The following is a 22,934-nucleotide window of genomic DNA, read 5'->3' as shown; positions in this document are numbered from 1 at the left end:
GACCAGGAGAAACATTATGCAGATTATGCAAATCTGACACTGCCAAGAAAATAGATGAGCAACAGCACATGAAAGGTGTACAAGAAACGAAGTTACAGTATAGAGTACATCTTGTCAATGGAGTTAGGAATATCGTAGGACAGCTGCTTGCACGTCAGGATTGTTCACAACTGTCAGCTAGGGCAGAGAATTACAGTCAACTGGATCACCGCTTAAGTCCCAGGGATCAGAATCAGGACGCAGCTCGCATTACAGTATATTTCTGGATTAAAACTGCACACGTCTGGTAGACATATGACCTATGTGTCTGATTTTCTAAGGCATAATTTAATTTGGATATCATCTGGATTCACACATTGTTTATCACATTTCCCTCCTGTTTTCTATTATTAAAACTTCATGGTTGTAATTTAAATTATTGTGAAAATATTTTTTTGCGCTAATCTAGATGTTGGTCACCATGGGAGAATGGTGAATTAAGCTGTTTGTGAAGTTACTATTTTAATGATCATTATTTCCATGAGTTACATATTCTTTGCTTTGCTTTCCAAATATTAAGGGTGGATTCTTTTGTGATCGTGTGCTGTTTATCCTTTTAACAATTGTTATTTAGCAAACATTACAAAATAAATAATGTTATACATTAAACGCACTTTGTTTTCACACCTGTTTTGACATTCAAGTTCAGTTTCCATGTTATTATAGAAATATCCTTCTGTTTATTTAAAACAGACCAAAGCACCAAAACATGCAATACGCTTGGTGATTAAGAAATGTAGCCAATGCAGACCTACTGCTCTCTGGCTGATAGTCAGCCATTTGAATTTCTCTCCTTGTTTTGATCCATTCTAGGAATATGTATTTAATTTCCTTGTAGTAACTGCTTATTTTTATATTAATGTAAACAGCTTATATACATTACAATATTGACTTGCTATTGTAGATTAAGCTTCAATTTAAGCCCTGAATCAGGCCTTTACTATCTAAACTCATACAGTTATAACACAATGTTTAAAGGAACATCATTCCAGGAGAAAATTGCCTCTGGAGGCCTGTGACAGATGGGAGAAATAGAAAGGTAAATAACCCAATAAGTCACTTAAAATAGATACTGGAAAAAAAACTATATATTTAAGTGCATTGAATCAAGGTGTTTTACTTACAGATTAAATTCAAATATTCTAGAGTTTTTCTATATTCTTTGCTTTTCTTTCCAAAAATTTAGGATGGATTCTGTCATAATCATGTGCTGTTTGTTATTTTAACAGTTTTCATTTAGCAAACATTACATCTAGGAATGAATGCGATAAACATTGTGTCCCTTACGGGTGTTCTATTTCTTTTGTTCAGATACTTTCACGGTGCATTCCTGTGTTTACTTTTTGACACATGATTGTGTATTGAATTGTGATATTTTATGAGGATGTGTTAAAGTAGATAAGATATGTTAGTCTGTGAGTGATATTTTGATGTAACAATAATTCTTTAACTTAGCTTACGAGAACAGAATTCACTATATGTAATTTACTTTAACTGTAGTGTCCATTATCCCAGTGGTCCACAATTGCCACATACAAATAAGCACAGACCAAGAGGTCTGTGTATAGTCACAGAACAATGTACAAACAAGCCTTTTACAAACGCTCTGCAGTGAGAAAAAGAGTGCCTCTAGCCCAAGGGGTTTTTAGATTTGCGTCACGCAAGAAAATGACCTCACACAAATATCTGTGAAATTATAGGCTAGATGTCTCGTGAAACCAACTTACATGCCCAGAACCCTTGAGGAAGGAATGGAATGGGAAAGATCTTTTAAAAAGGCAATGGAGATGATATTGAAGAAATTTGAAATAAGAAAAATAGCTACAAATGAGAGGAGTTCATTCAGCCAGCTCAGCCCACTTGGAAATCGAGGACAGTTGTCCTGTTACATTGATTTGTAGGAGTTTCAGACTGGATTTGCTCTGACTGGGCGTACCCATGTTGCCGTGCTGCTCTTGTTGTTTTTTTGCCCCTCATTTCATCTGACTTCTCCAGCCATCGCAATGGATGCAAATAACTAGATCACTGTAACATGCGTCAAGCAAAATTCTGTTTAAAGATTATGTTCCACCTCATTAGAACAAACCCTCAGGCAATCTCAGGCATTAATATTAATAGTATTAGTACTAATGATTTCAGTGGGTTATCACCTCATTAATACAAACGATCTATTGTGTATTCTGGTTGCTACTAAACTTGTTCAATTTGCAGATGACACAGGAACAGGACAAGCTCAGAGCACTGTAGGTGCAGGAAAGGCAGATCAAGAAGGCTGAGGACTCGGCAGACACCGAGGAGATTATATTCAATGCATAGACGTACTGTACACAGTGTTACTACATGCAGGCAATGAAAATGTAACGTTAAATGTAAAATGTAAGAAACTGAGCTTGAAGAAACTGCCCGTAAAGAAAAAAAGAGAAAATATACTGTAGTATGAAGCAGAGATTTGAAATCTGTGGAAATTACACAATGCAGTGGTAATACCTCATTTATATACCACGTGCACTTTTTGCCCTCTTGTTCTAAAACAGACATTTCAACACATGGATCAAGTGGGGATCCCACTTTAGGAGATTTTTTATTTGGCTAAATCTGTTTCTGAGAAACCCCTTTGGGACTGAGCGTGAGACCCCGACCCCGAACTGGGCGCAGGAGAACCGGCACCTGTCGGGTACGTCACCCACCGAGGCTGTGCAATGACCCTCCTGGCATCACATAAACGATACCCAGGCTCACCTCCAGCTCTGAGCGGCCACGGTCGAGCTGCAGCTGTTGCGTAACCCAGGTCTTCCCCTTGTCTACTCACAACTAAGAGGGCAAAGATACGAAACCGCGTCGGGGGTGAAAAGTTAGGACAGGCGCCCTAACAGAGGGAGGAGACGTACTGTAGCGCTGAAGGGCTGCCGCTTGTGCAACATTGAAGCATCAGGAATCAGGAATCAAAAAGCCGTCACATGACACGGGAGGCGGTACGAGCCTGACTTGGCAGCCAGTAAGCTACAAACGCTGGGACGCTATGAGCAAAAAAAAAATCTTAACGGTACCTTTGTATCCATGTTTCCACCTATGGGAATGCGCACCGTGACAGCGCTGGGCATGCACGCACGGCTTTAGTGCAAGTCGGGAGAGAAAACAAACCTCGCCGCGCTGGGCACCGTGGACCTGCCCGACCAGCAAGACATTTCACTCCTGCGCTGGCTGTCCGAAGTGACTGAAGGGAGCGATTGAGAATGGCCTGTTTCGGCAAGGTGAGTGGTGCCCGTCCAATGCTCTCTCATACTGGCTGCGAGCGGCGACACTGCTGCCTGCCTCTTTTTTTGGGGGGGGTTGTATCCCGGAATCGCGAAGTCTGCAGGGACCAAGTGATTGGTACTGATTCAGTCTCGCACGGCGGAGGGGCGACACGACAACGGCCCCACAAGCAGGCGCGCTGTGCAGTTTCGCCTCCCAGCCTTTTTTTTTTTTAGTGCATTTGGTGCTGGATGTTGCCTGCATAAGGAAACCCTGCGAGCGTACTGCTGGGCGAATGCTGGGAGCTGGGGGCCTCCTTGCGCTGGTGCGCTTTTGTCTGGGGGTGGTTTTCCGTGGAGGCGGGGTGTGTGTGTTTGTGTAGACAGGGGGGTGGGCGACCGTGCTGTTCTGATGCTGAGGGGGGCTGTGTTGAGTGATGATGTGTGAGCAAAGCGCAGCGCTGTGCCCTACATTTAACGCCCCTGTCGTTGAAGTCACTCATCGGTGATCGCCGACCGCGGGTATTGAGGCGTGTGATGCGTTGTATTTTCTTGTTGTCTTTGAAGAGCGTTTTTTCCCCCCCTGTCAAAGCGCTGGTTGAAGAGTAGCGCTGTGCCAGAGAGGAAAAAAAACCCCAACAACATCGTTGCTTTATTCCCAGCGTCTGAAGCAATCAAACAGGTACTCTAAAAGTTTCTATTCGTAGTGTCACATGGATGGATTTCGTCCTTTAAGCTCGACTTTTATTAAGAATAGGTCAATTTATAAAGGTTGCATAAACAAATCTGTAAACGCCTCTTGGTTTCTGTTGCTGAAAACAAACCTCTATAAGTACCACGTCATCTTTCATCATCCCTCTCTTATTGAGGCCTGACTGGAGTCTTTGATGTTCCAGGTTCAATGTCACACACCACCGCTGGTAGAGACGAACAAGGAGAAACTTTTTCTCATGGCGACTGGCCAGTCTCGAAGTTCCTGTTGTAGTCATTTAAAATCCCGTTATAAACTTTAAAGCTTTACTCATCCTAAAGGGCCTTTGGAATTAAACCTGTTGATTTAAATGGAGAAATACACCCGCAAGCGAATCGAGTAAAACCTAGATCCGATCTTTCTTCTTTTTTCCTTCTCCATAAGCAGTCATCTTTTTCATTTTTAATTCATTAGCCTATGATTTGCGTCTTCGATTCCTTTGCGTGCGCCCCGTTCTTGTCTAGCGTGCTCAGCCTTACGAACGTAACTCTGCATTTGTAATTTTTCATTTTAAATTAATTTCACCAAAAACCTTTTTACTATGTGTTTATGCATATTGGACATTGCAGAAATATCGTACCGGTATCTGACAAAGAAATGTAAAAAAAAAAACACATTTTCATCACAATTTAGTACCGCTACTTCTAAACCTTGTGGGAGCAGAATAAGAGAGTACATGAACTTGTAAAAGCATCCACATCCTTCCTATGGTGTCCTATTTTATAATCATTCAAAACAGGAATGCTCACACTGAAGGCTTCTAAGGGTAGTTACATAAAGTTACAGTAAATGTCAAAAAGAGAAGAAAATGAGATATGTTTATTGCATAACTATTCAGACCTTCGCACTCAATATCTGGTGGAAGTACCTGGGGCAGAAACTACAGCCACAAGTTTTTCTGGTATGTCTCTACTACCTTTGCACACCAGCTTGAAGCGATGTTTGCGTGTGTGACCATCGCGGTTCTGCGCAGGCCTTTGCAGCTCCACCCCGCCGGTTTGTGCCTCGCTACCTGGGCACCAACCCGGGTCTGCTATGCGCAGGGAGGGCGGTGATGTCATCGCGCTGCCACCAGCTCTGCTACGCCCGTTCTTATTGGTAGATTTGCTCAAGCTCTTCTCAGATGGGTTAGGATCACTTGCTGTGCAAACAGCAATTTGCAAGTATTTCCACAGATTCTCCATAGGATTCAGGTATGGACTTTAAGTGGCCTCTCAAAGTAATTCACTTATTCTTAAGCCACTCCACTGTAGCTTTGCCTTTGTGATTTGGATCATTGTCCAGCAAAAAAAGGTGACTTTTTGACCCAAATTTAAAATGGAATCAGGTTATTCTCTACCATTTACCAGTACTTGGGAACCTATCTCCGTCTGTGTTCATATCAGTCCCCCCAGTCCCTGCTAATGAGAAGAAGATCTGTAACACAATGCTGCCTCCATCCTGCTTCAAGGTAGAGATAGTGCTGACCGAGAGATGCATTATATTAGGTTTGTGTCACATGTACCACTTGGCATTTAGACAACGTTTTAATTCTGTCTTGTTTGACCACAAAACCTTTTGCCAATTGTTTGCAGTATTGCTTAGGTGCTCTTCTTCAAACCCCATGCAGAATGTGTTTTTTAAGTTCCATACAAGCTCCTGTTGTAGATTGACTAGCATATTATGAACTCATGGACATTTTATCCCAGCTCTGGCACTGAACTCCATAACTTTTCCAAAGTCTGTGTGGGCCTCACGATGACATTCCAGTTGAGATACTGGAGAATGGATTCCAGTTGAAGTGTTAGAACCTTTGCAAGGATCTTAACATCCACATTGATAAGGGAAATAGGGCGATAGTTACAACGAAGGAGGTTTTTACCTTACTTCAGCAGCAATGTTGTAGTAGCTTGACAAAGAGTTAAAAGCTTCAGAACTCCAGAAAAGATTAATTCGGATTTATAGTGGGAACATGAAAATTATTCATAACATCATCGATTGATGAGGGATCTTAGACTGATTTTGCTTTGTACAGCTCTGAATAATTGTCATTAAACTGGTTATTAATTTCCTTTGGCATATAAATTGGACCTGAGTATGACTCCATATGAGATATCAGACAGCAAGGGTTTCGCCCGCCTGATCCCCTATTCGCAAGAAAAGTGTTGTGTTTTATACAGCAAGTGCTCTGCAGGCTTAGACATAGGGATGGACCCATAGAGGAGCAGTCAAATATATGATTTAGGATTCACAGTGACATTCCTGATCAGTTTCCTCTTTGTCCTGCTGCTCAGTTTGGAGGAAGAGCCTGATTTTGGCAGTATCAGCAGTGTCTGAGTGCCTTCCATGTCTTCATGAGCAACCTTCTGAAATAATGTGAACCACTAATATTGCAGACAGACAGAGGCCATTCAACTCATTGTTTGGCTCCTTAAGGCAATTTCGTGCACCCAAATTTAGTCTTGCACAGCAGAGGGCTTAAATATTTACACAGTCATGAATTTACCTTTTTTTTTCTTTCATATTAATTATCTACTGTGTGTACTTTTTTCTTTTGTGTTTTGCTGCGGAACATTTAGAATGGGTTTGATCTTTTCTATAACAAGTATCAGTTGCATCTTCAAAGTATCATGACTGCAAACTTTAAAGCTTACAAAATGTGAAAACTGTGCAAGAGTCTGAATATGTTTCTGCAAGGCACAGTATAAGTATATGCAGCTTTGAATAAGTGACCTTGTAAAAAGCATTGCATTTTGGTTTTACTTGAAGATTGTGAGTGTAATTGTACTAATGTCGGCGTGGTGTTCGAAGCACTTGAAGTGAATTCCATTACTGTTCTTAATGATTTGCTTTGGTGGAACTTGTCATTCTGTGAGATGTTTTTTAAATGAAAAGATGGCTTTAGTTCACAGTGATTCCTTGTTAAGCATTTCTGACTTTATATGCTTTTTGCTCAATAATTAAAAGTGCAGTCTAACTTAATGATATTCCAAAAGCATATTTTTAGCTGGGGTAATGCTATTAGTGCTGCTGCCTCACAGCTCATGGGTTCTGGGTTCAGGTCTGGACTGGAAACCATTCTGTGTGGAGTTTGCATGTTTCCCCTGCATCTTCTTGGGTTTTCTTTGGGTGAACAGGTCATTTGGCATCTCAAAATGCTCTGGAATGGACTGCTAGGACACTTATCTGATTTATCCTATGCCTCATCTGATTCAAAAGGACAATGTAATTATCATTAAACATGTTCAATTATTATTTTTATTATTTAATTAGATGATTTAGTCTGAGTGTACTTTTACTTCTATGAATAAAAATGACACAAGAAGTATAAGGCAAGTTTGATTTAATTACCCAGCCTTTAGCAATTAGGTAAGAAAGAAACACCTGGAATTATGTTCAGGACTGCTTTCATGAGAGCTCTTTTTGCTGTCAAATTAAACAATTCTTCACATCTGGCAAACCTCTTTTGGATAATCAGGTAAACTAATTCAAACGGTAAGGCCGGTTGGTGTTTTGATTTTTTAAAGAGGTTTACCGATGCTTAGAGCACTCGTTAAAAGATGGCAAGAGAAGTTACTGCATTATTCATTATGAAAAATGAGCTTTATTTTCTTATTTAATTTGTCCTTCCCATGAAGGGAACAGCAAAGATGTTGATTTGCAGGCTTAGCTTAAGTAAGCTCATGTTTTAATTAAGATGAATCAACACACTGAAGCATGTGTATGGCCGTGATAGGTCATTACGGATATCCTTGTAAATGTTTACAACCTGGTGTGCCTACACAGTTAGCGGGTAATTAAATCTGTCCTAAGATGTTTAATGAGCATTCCTGTAGACAGAACAAAGATGCTGAATATGACTTAGAGATTTAGTATTGCACATACAAGTCTATATAGGAAGGAGTGGAACCCTAGGTCTTTGGGGAGACAGGCGAGAGACTTATTTTGTTCTTTTTTTCATGAACGGTTTGTAATTTACAGAGTTAATTAATATACAGCACACAGTGGAATTATAAAATGGAATCTGTTGAGCATTCTGTTGAGTAGATTGGCTCCAGACACATCAGACAGAGATCCCCTCCCTGTGGAAAACAGCACAAATCACTGGTTTCCTGTCCTGCTTTGATTGCAATCCTTTCTGTCTGTCAGTAACAGATGGTGCCACAGATGACTGTAACTTCCTCAATTCCCATTGCAATGAACTAGAACTCACTACAAGAAATCGTGTATCCATACTGTAGCGGAACTGGTGCGTCTTCCAAGCCTTTTCCAATAAATCTGAAGGAAAAGGTCCCACACATTGCTGCATGAAGAGATACTTTATTTCAGATTGTGTTATTTCCAGATAAGGGACATTTTTATGTCTGTGATCCTGCATGAGGAATTTCTCAGCTTTTACAGACTGGGCTTGTCAGGATGTAAGTAAATAAGTAGATAACAGTAAATCATTTTATTTTATTGTGGATAGGTATAGTGTAGCTGTCTCAGACAACATTTGGGCTACAAGCACATCTCATAATATCGAATGAATCAGGTCAAATGTGGATTCAGCAATCACTTTGGAAACTTTCTGTCTGTTGGATAGCACACATTATTATCTTTGTTTTTCTGCAACATTGATCCAGGTCGATATACACAGTACTATTAACCAAGCATGGATATTACAAAAGAAGAGTTGTATTCTATATTACATATTCCAGATGTATATTCCTGACATGTCTAATTTAGAAGAACTCTGATGATGGTAAAGAGGCACAGACAGGTTTGTTGTTTATGGTGACTTGGCCTCGGTTTTTAGTGATCCAATATTTTGCTCTGCAAAAAAAAAGAACTGTTTGACACAGTGTTTGAATAAGAGGTTGGCCACTCTGGAGATTTGTAACCGAGTGCAGTGACTGAGGTTGGACTGAAAGGTGTAATTTAATGGCAGGTAGACTAATAATCAATGCAGTCTTAAAATAGCTCTGTCTGATCTCGTGCTGTAGTCTGGGAAAAGAAGAGGCACCCTCATGTGTTTGTTGTACAAGCAGGCTTAAAAGGTTGTTGAATCTCAGGATTAAGCTTCACCTCATTAAACTCTTCAGTATATCTAAGGCTTCTTTTTAAAAAGGGAAAGTGAACCATCCAATCAAATATCACAAATATCCAGTTCACTATGGGGCAGGACCACAATTATCTAAACCGTGATGAGATCCTTGCCCTCAGGATTAAGCAAGCTGTTCCCAGTAGTTAGTTTGGAAGTACAGAGTGTCTGTGAGCATTCCGTAAAGAACAATTCATATCATTCATCGCCTCCTTCATATTAGTGAGCTGTCATGCAGCCAGAGAATCGTGGCTCTGGTGTGTCTGTGCGTGCCCTGCCCAGTGTGCGGACTGGTGTCCCATCCATGGTGACCCCACTTGCGCCCACTGGTTGCCGGGAGAGGCAGTTAGAAAATGGATGGATGTATGGATGGCAGTTTTGTGAGGGTCTGGAGCCCAACCATGTTAGGTTCTGATTCCCCTGGATCCTTCAGCATCCAGCTGGAGGAGATCCTTGAATCAGAAGAGCAACCAAATGTCCAAATGATCCCCTCTTGTGTGTGCTTTTCTTCTGTTCTTAAAAGCTGGAGCTTGGTAAATAGTGACTGGATGGTTGTGGTCATTTTTATGAATGAGAGGGGTCATTCCAGTTCAGTCTTAATTTTATACAATGCCTTTTACGATGTGTCATTCTTACTCCACTGAACAGTAAAGCAGTTCATTTAAAAATAAACCTGACTTGATTCTGTGGCTGTTTCAGGCCTCTTCCGCTGTTCCTTCTGTCCGATCGTTTCACAAGTCCCGTGGGTACGCATTGTCGGCTCGTGAATGGCTTGGGAAAAGGTGCAGGACGGCTCATTCCATTGGCTCTAAAGTGAAAAGGATGAACTGCTGCTTTAATCCCCTGTGGTTTCTGACTCCGGGGTGAGTTAAACAGTTCTGCTGAGCCTGTGATCCTGATTGTGTCTTCTGTGGTGCTGGCTGCTTCAGAGTGCTGCTAAGCCATTATCCGCACAATCCGAAATCCATGTAATTCCATTAGCGGTGTTGTGGTGCCTGCTGGAAGTGACTGTCTGGAGCACCCATTAGACTGGTCGACCTTTAGTTGTCATTGGGACCCAGACGCATGGGAGTGTAACGCGCTCCAGAAGCAATTAAACCCCAGCGAACACAATTTGGTTTGTAAAATGAAACTCCAGTGAGTTTTCAGCGGGGGTCCCTGTTGATTACAGGAATCAGCCTCAAAGAGAAATCAGTGAAATTGCAATTGAAGGTGTCAGCGCAGTGATTGAAAATTCCTATCGGGAGGTTAATGGGATTCAGCTTCCCACTGGTGTTTGCCAGTCATTTTGTTGCGACTAGATTGATCGAGTTGACTCATTGTATAACAGACCCTGAGCATTCGGGACTGCTTGTTTCCTGGATTTTGCTCTGTTTCAGTTTAGAGTTCTAGTCCCGGGGGAATATGGTCTACCATACTGAAATCCTAGAATTTGAATCAAGAAAATTGTCCTACCAAGTAACAGAAACTCAGTCAAAACTTAAAACCCCTGAGACACCTGTACATGATGATATAAGCTTTTAATGAAGATGAGATCTTTCTGACACTTGGTTTTATGTGTCCATTAATGGTGTGATAGTAACTGCTTACTTTGTATATGTGTGTGACACATTACTAGAGTAATGCAGAATGAGGCTGTATTCATTAGCACAAGTGTGGGCACCTTCCTAATTGGATTTTTAGATATTTTGTTAATGGATCAATTTTACACTTCAGGAAGCCGGCTGTGGATGGGGCCTTACAGCGCATTTGAAATGTAAGCGAGCTGTAATTTCTGATCGCTCCCTCCATGCCCTGTAACACTACTTAATCTCTGCGGGGAATGATTTCTTAAACTCTCCTCTGGCTTTTCAGGAACACAGAACACCACCAGTAAAAAAAAAATTGGAAGCCCACTGTTCAATTAAAAAGCGTTTTTGAGCCTGACTGTGAGTCACCGTTTCCATACACAGTCATGCAGGGAGTTTGTGCTGGTGTTGCAGTTCACTTTGAGAACAGCTTTGTCCCTTGGAAGAACTCTGCATGATCCATTTCACATATTTGCTCTCCGATTTCTCCGTTTTAATTGGCGCAGTTGATTGCGTTTATAATGTAATTACATCTGTACCTGTTCCGTTCTTCCTTAGAATTAATTGAATTTGTTCAGTAAATGCGGTTGGAGCTTATAATCGTAACTGCTAAACTGTTTTTTTTTAATTTAATCCCTGTCTTTTAGCATTAAAAATAAAACCAATAAAAACGTTAGGGTTCACTTTGAAAAAAGTGCACTCCTGTGTGGAGTTGCATGCTTCCCCTCGGGATCTGCTGTAGGTGCTCTGGAATCTTTGCTTTCTCCTTTCCAAAACCTAGCTAGCATACTGTACCTTTTACTGTATATGGGTGCTCACCCTGTATCCAGAAAGGGCTTATTCCTGCCTGGTGCAGGTTGCTGCAGCCCTTACAGGGAATCAACAGCTCTGTACTTATTGATGGATGGGTAGCTACAAAAATACTTTTCCTGCTTTATTGTGAGGCAGACATAAAAGACTAATACATTCAAGCACAGACTCCCAGCTTCCCTAGCACAAAAGCCAGTAACGGGATTTACTAGAGAATGAAGAGAATAAGAATAAGACTTGTATTATTACAAAGTTCCAATGTGCCAGACAGTTCAACTTGCACTAACTGTACGTAATACAGCCCTTACATTGATAAAGCTCTAGTAGTCATTGCCCCTGTGGCTCATTCTGTGAAATTGTCACCCCAACATGCTGTCCATCTTCAATTCAATTCAATTTATTTTTATAGAGCACTTTTCACAATAAGGTTGCTCCAAGGCACTTAACAAAGCTGTGTGACAGTACATGACATTACAATACAGAAAGAGAAAAAGAGAGGAACCAAAAACTCCTTTGTAAGGAGAAAAGAAACCACTAGGGGTCCAAGGTCAACTGGCTGCCCAACCCCTCTGGGCATGCTAACATAATACACTTCTATAAAAGTACTAAATGTTGAGTATTAAACCTTCCATCACATCCTTCTGTGTGCCAGTACTCCATGTAGATTTTTGTAGACCAGCAAATCCTCCTAAACGACAGCTGTATTCGTGATGTCCCACTTGGACCCATGGCAGTGATGCAGCATCCAACTCAGATGCTGCCCAGCCCGGGCGCCATCCAGATATGTGGGGAGGAGAATAGGTCTTCTTCACTTACCCTTTCCGGTGCTCTAAATGCTAAGAATATGGAATATTGTGAACCTTGGGAAAAACAGCCAGACAAAATCAGGTGTCTCCTGAATGGATTGTATCACCAGTCACAGTCAGATTTTATTTGTCCCTTTTGTTACAGTCCTTTCATTGATCGACCAATCTGAAAGTGTGTTAATCTAAATGATTGAAGCACTTTAACTTGGTCCTAGGAAAAATCTGTTTGCATTATTCACTGACACTAAAACGTCAGACTTTATGTAACTGGCGTGTTTGCAGTGACTCCACATCCTGGGCTTCTGCCGCAGAAAGCCACTCTAGCTTGAGTGCAACACTTGAGTGCAATACCAGATTGAATTGGGCTGAGCAAGCTTCGAGATCCATCTCGGAGTTGACAAATTAATTACGAAGAAATAAGATTTGTTACCATTGCACCTGTTTGAAATAAGACTACAATTTATTTCATACTCTTGAGTGGTTATATTCAGTGTCAGCCGGGTCACCTTGCCTTACAAGAGACAATATCATCCCTAAATCACGACTGCTGGTTTCTCAGCACAGCGCTGCACAAGGATTTGAAAAGGGGCTCAACGCCTCTTTTTTTTAATGATGTTTCACTCTCATCTCTTGCCACTAGGCCGTGCTGCCTGCTCTTGTTTAAGACCAAGCCTGACATGGTTTTGCTCTGAAGCTCCCTGCTGATGAGAAACGCTGGAAAGCTTGATCCTAGGCAAACTGTCAGGCGCAAGCTGCACTAGATGTATAAATGATACTATGGTTGAGATGAATGGGATTTGAACAACATTCGGGCATTAAGAACATCCCACTGCTTTTTTCTTGTGAAAATGCCAAACGTTCCTTAAAAACAAGGAATTAAACAGCGGGCGCATTTCTGAATATTAATAACCACAAATAAGAAAGGACTTATAGTGTTGTGTCTTTCCTCATGTGCTCCATGAGGTTTCACAACTGTGGTTTCATTTTTTCCAGTTCAGTTTAATTCCTGCTTTTGGTTTGCCACTCAGTACCTGACTAGATACACAATATCCTCTCAGACTTACTAAAGTTGGTCGGTTTAGGCTAGAGAAGAAATGACTACATTAAGAATGAGGACAAAAAAATTGTGCACATTTCCCTGCCACTAAGCTGTATAAACAGGTGCTTGCTGAGTATTTTTTGAGATTGGACGAAGACACGCGAGGTGGTTGTCCAGTTACAAAGGGGTCTAGCGAGTTACCGTAAACATTTTAGTCTGTGTTTTTTTCAAAGCACTGATATGCTTTTTCGATTCTGGTCTTAACATGCAATCTTGTATTAACAGTACCATTAAAACATCTCTTTTTATATATTAAAAAATCCCTTTTTATATATGGCTGCATTGTACTTTATGCACATTTTGCAACCTTATACACCCTCTTTCATGGATGCAGATTTGACCAGGTTGAAAACATAGTGCCCGCGCACCAAAGCTGTGGAATTTGTTGTCGGTGTTTACAAGACGTTGGAGGCTGCAAATATTTTAATAAGTCTGACCATGACTTTCTATTCTGTTTTGTGGCTTTTTTATGTTGTTCTTAACCTTTTTTTTTTTAAAAGCATTCGTGTACAGATCCTTGAGATGCAAGGCAGGGCATGGCGATTTGTAAATAAAATGTAATCGATTCCCGAGCTCCAGCTGTGCTGACCTCTAGTGTGATGAACGCCGACTGCAGATCTTCCCCGTTTTCTACCGAAGAATTTGGGAAGGAGTGTGTGGAGACCCTGGACACTAACCAATGCTGACTTTATGGAAGATCACTAAGATCTGCATGGCGTCTGTAAGAGGATATTTTTTGTAGACTGAAAGAAGTCATTTAGGTTGCTTGTATTCCAGTTGTTTCTCCCTGGTGTCTTTGCAGGCTTGTTTTTGCTGCTTGTAAGTGGAGAGCGCTTCCAAGCGGGACGCGTCTCGGCTCACTGGGCTTCCTCTTGACACTTAGCCATTCCCCCTGTATCGGGCCCTCCGGCTGGGCAGACTCTCCCACAGGGTAACTCTGTGTTTGTGAAAATTGCTTTCCTTGCACCGATGCCTGATGTGTGTGTAACAGTATCCTGAGGGAACACAAGCTACTTCCACATGGCTCGGAATCTCGCTCGGAAAGATTTACTGCACAGAGAAGTCTGCTTTAAGGACCTTTCAGAGCGCCCTCCTTCTTAGTCCAGTTTTGGCTTCCCATTAGAGCTTTCAGCTATTTAGATTTGCATTGAGGGATATCAAAATTTGGAGATGTTATACTTATACAGGAAGTGACATTGAATTTTAAGGTCTGATGTGCCCTAAACATAAGAAACGATGTAAACCAGAGGAGGACATTTGGCCTATCTGGGTAATTTTGTTGCCTGTAAATGGTAGATGTGAGGGTCTCGTCCAGCTCTTTCCTGAAAGACTCCCATCACTCTTTGTGTAGAGAAGTGGCTCCTGCTCTTCCCTGCAGTCTCTAGTTGTGTCCTCTGGCTCGTGCGTCACTGTTCATTCTGAAGAAACCCATTTGGATGGATTTGTGCCTTTGAGAATTTCAAGTACTTGATGCAAGTCACCCAGCAGTGCTCTTTGCTCAAACAATCCTTCCCAAAGCCATCCTTTAAGACCAAAACAAAGGTTGTTTGGTAAATTTGAAAATTGACCAGATTTACCATCTCTTAACCTTTCTTGGTTCAGTCGGTTCAAAGTCAAGCAAGGTCTTTGCTCAGCCTGAATATGTAATCTGTTATTCCCCAGAGTGTTTCCACACATTTTGGGGAAAACTGTCATCAATAAAAGCATGAGCTCTTGTGGGCGCTGTGACAAACAGTGTCCATTTCTCTTGCCTGCCATTCCCACATTGAAGCTTCTGAGTTAATATTTCAATCTGTGATGTTAAAATCCGCCATTGAAAGTTTTCACTTTCCCCTAAAAGCCTTGCTGATCTCATTGTCTGGTGTGCCCTTTTGAAGAGGTCGTGCTTATACGGCCTCCAAAATGCTTCTGCTTTATGGCCCTGAACGTGCACCTCATTTGTAACATGCAGTGCTACAGTACCTCACCTCCTCCTCTATCCACCCTTTCCCAGACAGCGTACCTGCTAATATTGTATTAATCTCCATCAGTTTCTGTTCACTTCACATTGATCTGTTTAATTCCCATGCTATCTGAGCTTTATTAGTCCTATCAGGATGCAAAGCGGTAGTTTCCTGATGGTCTGCACTGGCTTCTGGCTCGAGACGGACAGGGACCAATTCATTTCTAGCGAAAAGTTGCAGCAGGTGGGAGGGGGTTGTGTATATGAGCATACTTCCTAAGTAACGAATGACTTAAGGGTTCTCGGAGAACGTACTTTTAAAAGATAAACGGAACATTGTGGACAGGGTCGTCATAATTAAGAATAAACAATTGAATCCTCATTTTAAGCTGGTACATTCCATTAAACACTACTGTGTGATCAGCAACAACAGCTGTAATCTTTCTCCTGCTGGTGTACAAGGGAGACAGCCAGTCACGCAGGAATGTCAGTTAACCGAGACTATGGGCTCTGCAGCTGTTTTTCACTGTGGATTAAAAGGCAAGTTTCACTCCCAGCAAAGGTTTTGCCATCAGGCAGCAGGGTGAAATAGGCTCTGCTGGGGAGCCTGGCTGTCTGGGAGAGTCATAATTCTGCTTGATTAGAAACAGACACATGTACAGTACACGTCTCTGGGCTGGTAAGGGATGGGGTTAGAAGGGATTGGTCTGAGCCTTTGGCACCGAAGAAACTCCTGCTCAGCCTCTTCTGCAAGCGCAGAAGCCGTTCGTGTTGAGTTTGTGACGGAAGCCACAAGTTGTCTCTGCATGTAGCATCAGGACGAGGAGACGCGGGACTGCACTCTGTCTGCCTCTGCCACAGTGTGACAAAGAATCACTGCCCCTTTCTCTCTCGTATGGCCTGGAGATCTCAACGACTTATTTTGGACGGCAGTTTGGTGAAAGAGCGTGTGATCTTTTCCCAGGCTCCTGAGAACAACCCATATTGACTGTCAGTGTAAAAATAGGAAAAGCCACATTTCCACAACTGTCATTTAACTTTCCTTCTTACAGCTGCCTTCTATACAGAAAACAAAACTAAGCTCTAGTTTTCCTAATTTCCTAGTGAGCTCAGGACCAACTGTAGTTTCAGTCTTCTGCTTTGTTTAATCAAATGGTCTTAGCCCCCTTTCTTGTGATTTTCTTATTTCGAAATTGTGCTGAACCTTGGTATCAAGGCCTCATAAGCAGTACATGACATGTATTATAGAAAGAGGGGGTCAGTTTTTCAAAAATAGGTAATTTTGTAGCAAGAAACATCCATCATGCCTTCAGGACACACAATTGATCCTGCTCTAAAACCCATGATCGCTGTCATCTACTGTAAGTTCAATAACTGTTTTCGTACATGATAGCTTTGAAGCACCGTACCTCCTTCTGAGGTATTTGGTTAATGACTTGGTTTATTATGATTATTATTATAATTATTCCTTCAGTCCTTCTGCTTAACACAGCCTCTCTCCTTTTCCATGTTCTGAGTGTGAATTTCTGAGGACGACGTAAGAAGTCTTTCTCAACTGACGAACCTCTTTTCAGCATTATCTGCTTATCTGATTATTGTACCTCTTTTAAGTTACATTTCAGTTATTCTTAAAAAGCAGGTTTTGGTTTTTATGTTTCCAGGACTGTGGAAGTGAAACTGGGGACTGCCAGAACACCAGTGCTGTTTTTTTTTTGCAATGCATTAATTAACAAAGTAATTAGCAGAGCAGAAACAACTCTAAAGTAATGTAACTGCTGTATACAATACTTGGCCGTCTCTTGTAAGCTTAATTAGATCATTGCTTTACTATTTAACACCTTTTACTCTGATGTAATACTGTTCCTAGGCAACTGTTTAAAATGTAGGTGAAATATTGATGCTTGAACTAAACGGGACAATCTGGAAATGAACAAAATGAACCGAATATTTCATGACTGTAACATGCATGTTTGTTCTCTAGATGTCAGTACTTGAGTACTTAATGCTGTGTTCACTCAGGATGTTTCTGATGTTATATTTCCCCATGGGAGGATATAAGAAACTGTATTGTGTATGGTAAAGCATGCACAACCATTCCAAAGACACATCTGACCATTCAGAGGATGTAAAGATGTTAAATAAGCACATTGAGTTTGCTACTGCATGGCTTCTGAGGTCATTGCTGTGTGCCAGTTGCTGTTGAAGCCCTGTTACGTGTTTCATAGATTTCATAGGATTCTGGTGATTTTGGGATGGCACTGAGTCCACAGCTTCTGCTCCCAGCGGCTGTGTCACTTTGGTAACAGAAGCTTGGGTACTTTGGGTAATACAAACTACAGCTGCTTTCGAACACTTATTCCCCAGTGCTAATGGAAGGGATGTTTTGAAGGCTCTGCTTTCAAGATTCAAATCCTCTCGCTAGGGTTTAGTTTTTTATTCATTTTAATCATTTGCAGGAGCTTTGCTTCAGTTCATAGTGCTTAAGCCTACGATATGCAATATTACGAGGTCAAAAAGGTTTCTAAAATTAAGAAGGATCTGAATCATATTTACCATGGTGAAAAATCTTAGGTACCCTTCAGAGCTTTAAAACACGGTTCACTTTTCATTCAGTTTCCTCCAGATTACAGCAGATGACAGTGTGGAATTTTTAAACATTGTCTTTAAACATTGTCTCTGTAAATAGTGTAATTGGGAATCTCTTCACAACAGCTAATTCATATTCCTATTAATTCTTTTTAAAACAAGGAAACTAAGCACACACTATCCTAGAACTGTTTAGTATTAGTTCTGCGTGTTTAATCAGGGTATTCGTTTTTAACTATGCTGTTTCTCTCAGTAGTCAATTTTAGAAGATCAGACATCCAAATCCGAGCTGCAGAAATACAATGTAATTCTCTTTGGATGCCCCTTAAAAAATGCTTGAAAACTGCAGAACCTATTGACCCTGGACTCTGTGAAAGCTAAATAAATGCACTGCATGAATGAAATGCATGGGACAGACATCCATTTACTTTTTTGATTGGTGTGCAAAACCTGGAAAAGACAATATAACATATCGATCCTGTGCTTTAGTAAGTGTAAAATGGATGCGTTTAGCATGCATGAAGCACACATACATAACTTCTGACACCATACAGTATGTGCAGGGTCTGCCGTAAAATACAGAATGCAAACTATCAATTTTTGATGTTTGTAAATATCGTTAGGCGTTTGATTGCTGTCTTTTGCATAGAAATGCCTGAATTGTCTGCATGTTATTTTAATTTGTATTGTGTTTTAAATGCAGGAATTGTTCTTCTTTTGGTTATAGCAGTTGCCAAAGCTATGGTTAGGGAGAGCAAAAGAGAACACATTCTTCTAATTTTACCACAATGAGACTGTAACCACCAGTATGTAATGCTGATGAATAACTACCAAATTTATTTATATACATGTATGTTCAGATCTACTGTAAATACAAATCAAAACTCAATTTCTGCAAAGACTGTGCTTTGATTATCATTGGGAGTCTCACAACTGTGAGGCAAATCTGCTTTTTGTAAAGAAGATGGTTTGTATGTACTGTACCACGACATCAAAAAAAGTCAGGTCAACTCCAGATGTAAAGAGCAACAACAAAAATTAAGTCTTTATGTTTGAAGCAGACAAACTAAAAATAATCTCTAAACAAGAGAATGGTACTTCGGGAGTCTGGTAGGTTGTATACTTATATAGTGCCTTTAATGACAAATGCTAAAGGATTATAGAGCTGGTGTGCCTATCTGTCCAGAAGCTTTTAAAGGGCTCTTCAAGCCTCCAGCTTCTCCAGAGCAAGGAGAGTCTTCAGCTTGTCCATTTCAACACATGATGAATTCAGATAGGTAATTAAGGGAGTCAGCTGGAAAGAAAACCTGAAAACGGTCCCTTCAGTGCAGGAGGTGTAGCTACAGTATATTATAGCTACAACAGGCTCATCCTGACAACACCAAGGCAGTTGGTGAGAAATTAGGAATTTGTAGTGTCCTTTCACAAGGGTATTATATACCTGATGTGCCCCCGGGGTCAAAGAGAGAGCTCATTTATGTGCCATTTTCAACCTGGGGCAAAGCTCTCAGCCCAGCTTGAACTCACCCCTGCAGGCTCATCATCATTATCACTGTCATGTTGACTGATGCTTTTATACAGAGCAGTTTACATCTGTACCCATGTGCACAGCAGGGCATGTTCCTGGAGCAATCCGAGTGATGCCCCCTGCTTAAGGACACAACAGCAGTGCTTGACTGCCAGCAGGGGTTCAACGTAGATTTGAACCTTTAGAATTAAGGTTCTTTAGCCCTAGCTGTTTCTCAGCACTGCAGGGCTCTGAACTCACTTGTCACCACGACCAGATCCACCTTGTCCCGAGCTGAAAATGCGCAGCCACAAACAACCGCATTTCTTTGAGCTCCGCGTCGCTCTGTTTGCGTTTTGTAGCTACTGACGACATCTTTCAAAATACCACCTGTTCACCGGAATGGGAATGTGGAGGCGAATTTGTGATATGGCCTGGACCTTGCCTGTATTAAATGAACCTATTTGGCAAGTACAGTACATTACATATTAAAGCAGTAAAACATATGGCAGAGTTGTGCTGCACAGAGCTGGATATTGGGATGCTGACCTATTAGTAGTGGTGTGAGAGGAGGTGTCCGATTATGGGACACACCTCACCCTGTATTGTGTTGAGAAAGGTTTGAATTGAGCCAGTTTGGGGCTGTCCCGGGCTGCCTAGATCGGGGATTGGAAAGACAAGTATGAAAGCATTACGAGACAAAAAAAAATGATACAGTTCAATTCCATCCAACAAGATTATTCTTCTTTTGATTGGAAAATAAATAGCATTGCCTTCCCAAAGGAACGTGCTTTAGGGATTTAAAATCTTGCCTATAGACCATCTGTTTTTATACTGTATACCGCTGCATTGTCCTGCACTGCAGATAATTGTTTCCACCAGACCACTGAGCCACCTTTCAGTTCACCCTGTGAACAGAATAACATAATAACCCTCATGATCCAGCTATGCTGATTTTCTGCTTCACACAACTGAACGTTAATTCTCAGCTCAGAATTCAAGAACGGTCTGTGAGGCATCTTGGATTATGAGATGGGCGTTTGAAATAAAATTGCAAGACAGCGTTGTTGAATTGCTGATGCCTTAACTCCAGCGCTTCATGGCTTAGATCAGGTAAAGTGAAATTGATTACTGAATTTAATGATATATTATGTACTGTACAGAAAATTGATCCTTCATGAAACCAACTTTACTATGGTAAAATACTTACATTTACTCTCACAGCCCTCAGCTGTTACCATTAGTTGTCCTGGTAATTCTTAAGCAATGCTATAGGTAGGGTACATTTAAAAAATCAAAATGCTATTATAAATATTATATACTAATATTTATATATTATCTAATTATAAATATTATATACATAATATATCTAAAATAAATCTTATTAACAATTTCTGACCAAACAACAACCTGTCCCTCTATGCAGATCTGAGTGATGGTTGCTCTGGAAGAGTTTGGATGTTTTGTTATTCACGTTCTGTCATGTTCTTGCTTACTCTCAGGAAAACAATGCTGCTGTGTTGGTGGTGTAAGTGGTGTTGGTGGACCAGTAGGTGGCACTCATCAAGGATTTCTAAACCAGTGCTCCTGTAGGGCAGCTGGAGACCTTGTGCTATAGAGAGTCAGTGATGAGAAACATTGAACCAAGGTACCCAACTGCTTATAGATCCCATGGCACTTTTCCAAAGAGTAGTGGATCCTAGTCTCCTGCATCTTCTAAAATTCCCTTTTTATTTAAGTGAAGGTAAAGCAATTTCTCTTGTCTCCATTGATCTGCTGTTATTGGAGCTGTGTATGTATAATGACTGTGTACCAGGAAGGTGATGAACTTCAGTGGTGGGTGAATTAAGATGCCTTCCATATGCGTTGTAGTTTCATGTGATTTCCCTGTGATTTGAATGTGATTTCCCTCTTTCTGCTATTTAAAACTTTTGAATTTTTATTCCTGTCTTAAGAATGAGCAGTGGTATCACATAGGCCATTCTGAGACAAACCAGCCTCTACAAAATTCAGATTTTAGACTTCTCTAACTCTGATACCATTTGATGCAAAACCCGGTTCTCTAGATTGCTTATGTTTCGAAATAAACAGCAGTTCAAAACTATTTTTTTAGGGGATCTTCTTTGAGCCGATCTGACGGATGCCTTTCACCCATCTTTCTAAGACTTGTGACTTTATATTCATTTATATTTTCCTGTTGCTTGAGTCCAGTTTGGTGCACGTCAGTCATGGGGTGGTGCTGTCGCTATGAGAGAGAGGATGAGTGCTGACGGCAATCTGAGCACTATCCTTTTCAGCTGATGGGAAGACACCAGAGAGGAATGTCTCACCTCCAGTGCTGTACCCTAACCCAGGGATTCCCAGATCTGCGAGTTTGTGTTTCTAGCCCAAATCTCAGTTCAATAATGGAACCTGTACCTGATTGGATCATAGGATTAATGTGACCTGCTTAGATGTTTTCAGCTCCTAGATGTGCTGGATGTGGCCTTTTAACCGTCACATGTCATGAGCAAAATACAAATCCCAAACTTTTGATTAGAAAAAGAACCATTCCAGATAACCTCTGGTCTTCCAGGACCAGACCTGGGGACCCCATTGGGGGAAATGGGGATGCTCTTAGAGCCGATCTGAAATGCAAGCTTCACATAAGGGAGAAGCTTTTGTTTGTTCCCAGACCACAAGCGAGCAGGGCCTGCGGGGCTCTTAGACTGAGGGGTGGACGACTGAATGGAGGCATGGAATGTGCATTTGAGGCAGGGACAGCTCTGGGCGAGAGAGGAAAATGTTCCAGATCTCTGCCGTCTTTAGTGGAGTTCGATAAGACTGAAAAGCAGAGGTTGAAGGAAGCGTCTGATTAAAAGGCAGTTCACGCAGGCATGGAAAAGCACGCAGAGGTATTGGAAGAGGCTTGAGTGCAGCTTCTTTAAGATCTGAACACAAAGAACTTAATATCCAGGCACTGTGTTCCCCACCTGTGTTCATTCTGCAGGTAGAGATGTCTGCTAGAAGCTTATCTTTTAACTTGAACTCATTTTCAGAATGAGCATCAAAGCCTGGAACATGTCTATGCATTAAATCCCTTCATTAACATTTACTCAAGTCCTGTAACTTTTTATGAAGGATCTGTGATATGTGATAAGTTCAGTTGCTTTTAAATTATGATAGTCCGTACACAATGAAGCTCTTTCCACATTTATATGAATGAAAATTCCCAAAAGATCTACAAAATAATGTTCTGGAGAGGACTATTTCAGATGGACTTGCTTACTTTAGACTTGCATAACTGGATACTGTACGTCAGACAAAATGTCTTTTTGACATTTCCGATCCTTTTGTCCCGGTGTGGCGGTGTCTTGAATTTCTCCTGCTATTGCAAGCCCTGTTTTTCTCGACTATATTACTTCAAATCCCTCTGGACTTGCCTTCCTACGCCAACAATCCTCCCACCTCCTTGTCTCATTAAACCTCTGCTTGCTCTGGTATTTTCCTTACCTCGTTTCTCCTGGGCAGATTCTCCTTAATGCTCACATC

The 22,934-nt window shown here is 41.2% G+C and overlaps 1 protein-coding gene across 1 annotated transcript in view; it reads left to right on the top strand.

Annotated features, from left to right (window-relative positions):
- The first annotated feature begins 2,993 nt into the window (after window positions 1–2,993).
- st6galnac3 (ST6 (alpha-N-acetyl-neuraminyl-2,3-beta-galactosyl-1,3)-N-acetylgalactosaminide alpha-2,6-sialyltransferase 3) overlaps window positions 2,994–22,934 on the top strand; it is a 97,809-nt gene continuing 77,868 nt past the window's right edge. The window contains exon 1 of the mRNA XM_006634764.3: window positions 2,994–3,290. Coding sequence (XP_006634827.1) covers window positions 3,273–3,290 — 18 coding nt within the window. The 5' untranslated portion in view covers window positions 2,994–3,272. The remainder of the gene's footprint in view (window positions 3,291–22,934) is intronic.

Source organism: Lepisosteus oculatus, chromosome 9 (assembly GCF_040954835.1).
Source record: "Lepisosteus oculatus isolate fLepOcu1 chromosome 9, fLepOcu1.hap2, whole genome shotgun sequence".
Classification (NCBI taxonomy): Eukaryota; Metazoa; Chordata; class Actinopteri; order Semionotiformes; family Lepisosteidae; genus Lepisosteus; species Lepisosteus oculatus.
Note: the sequence above shows the minus strand (reverse complement) of the source record. Positions and strands in the feature narration are given on the sequence as shown.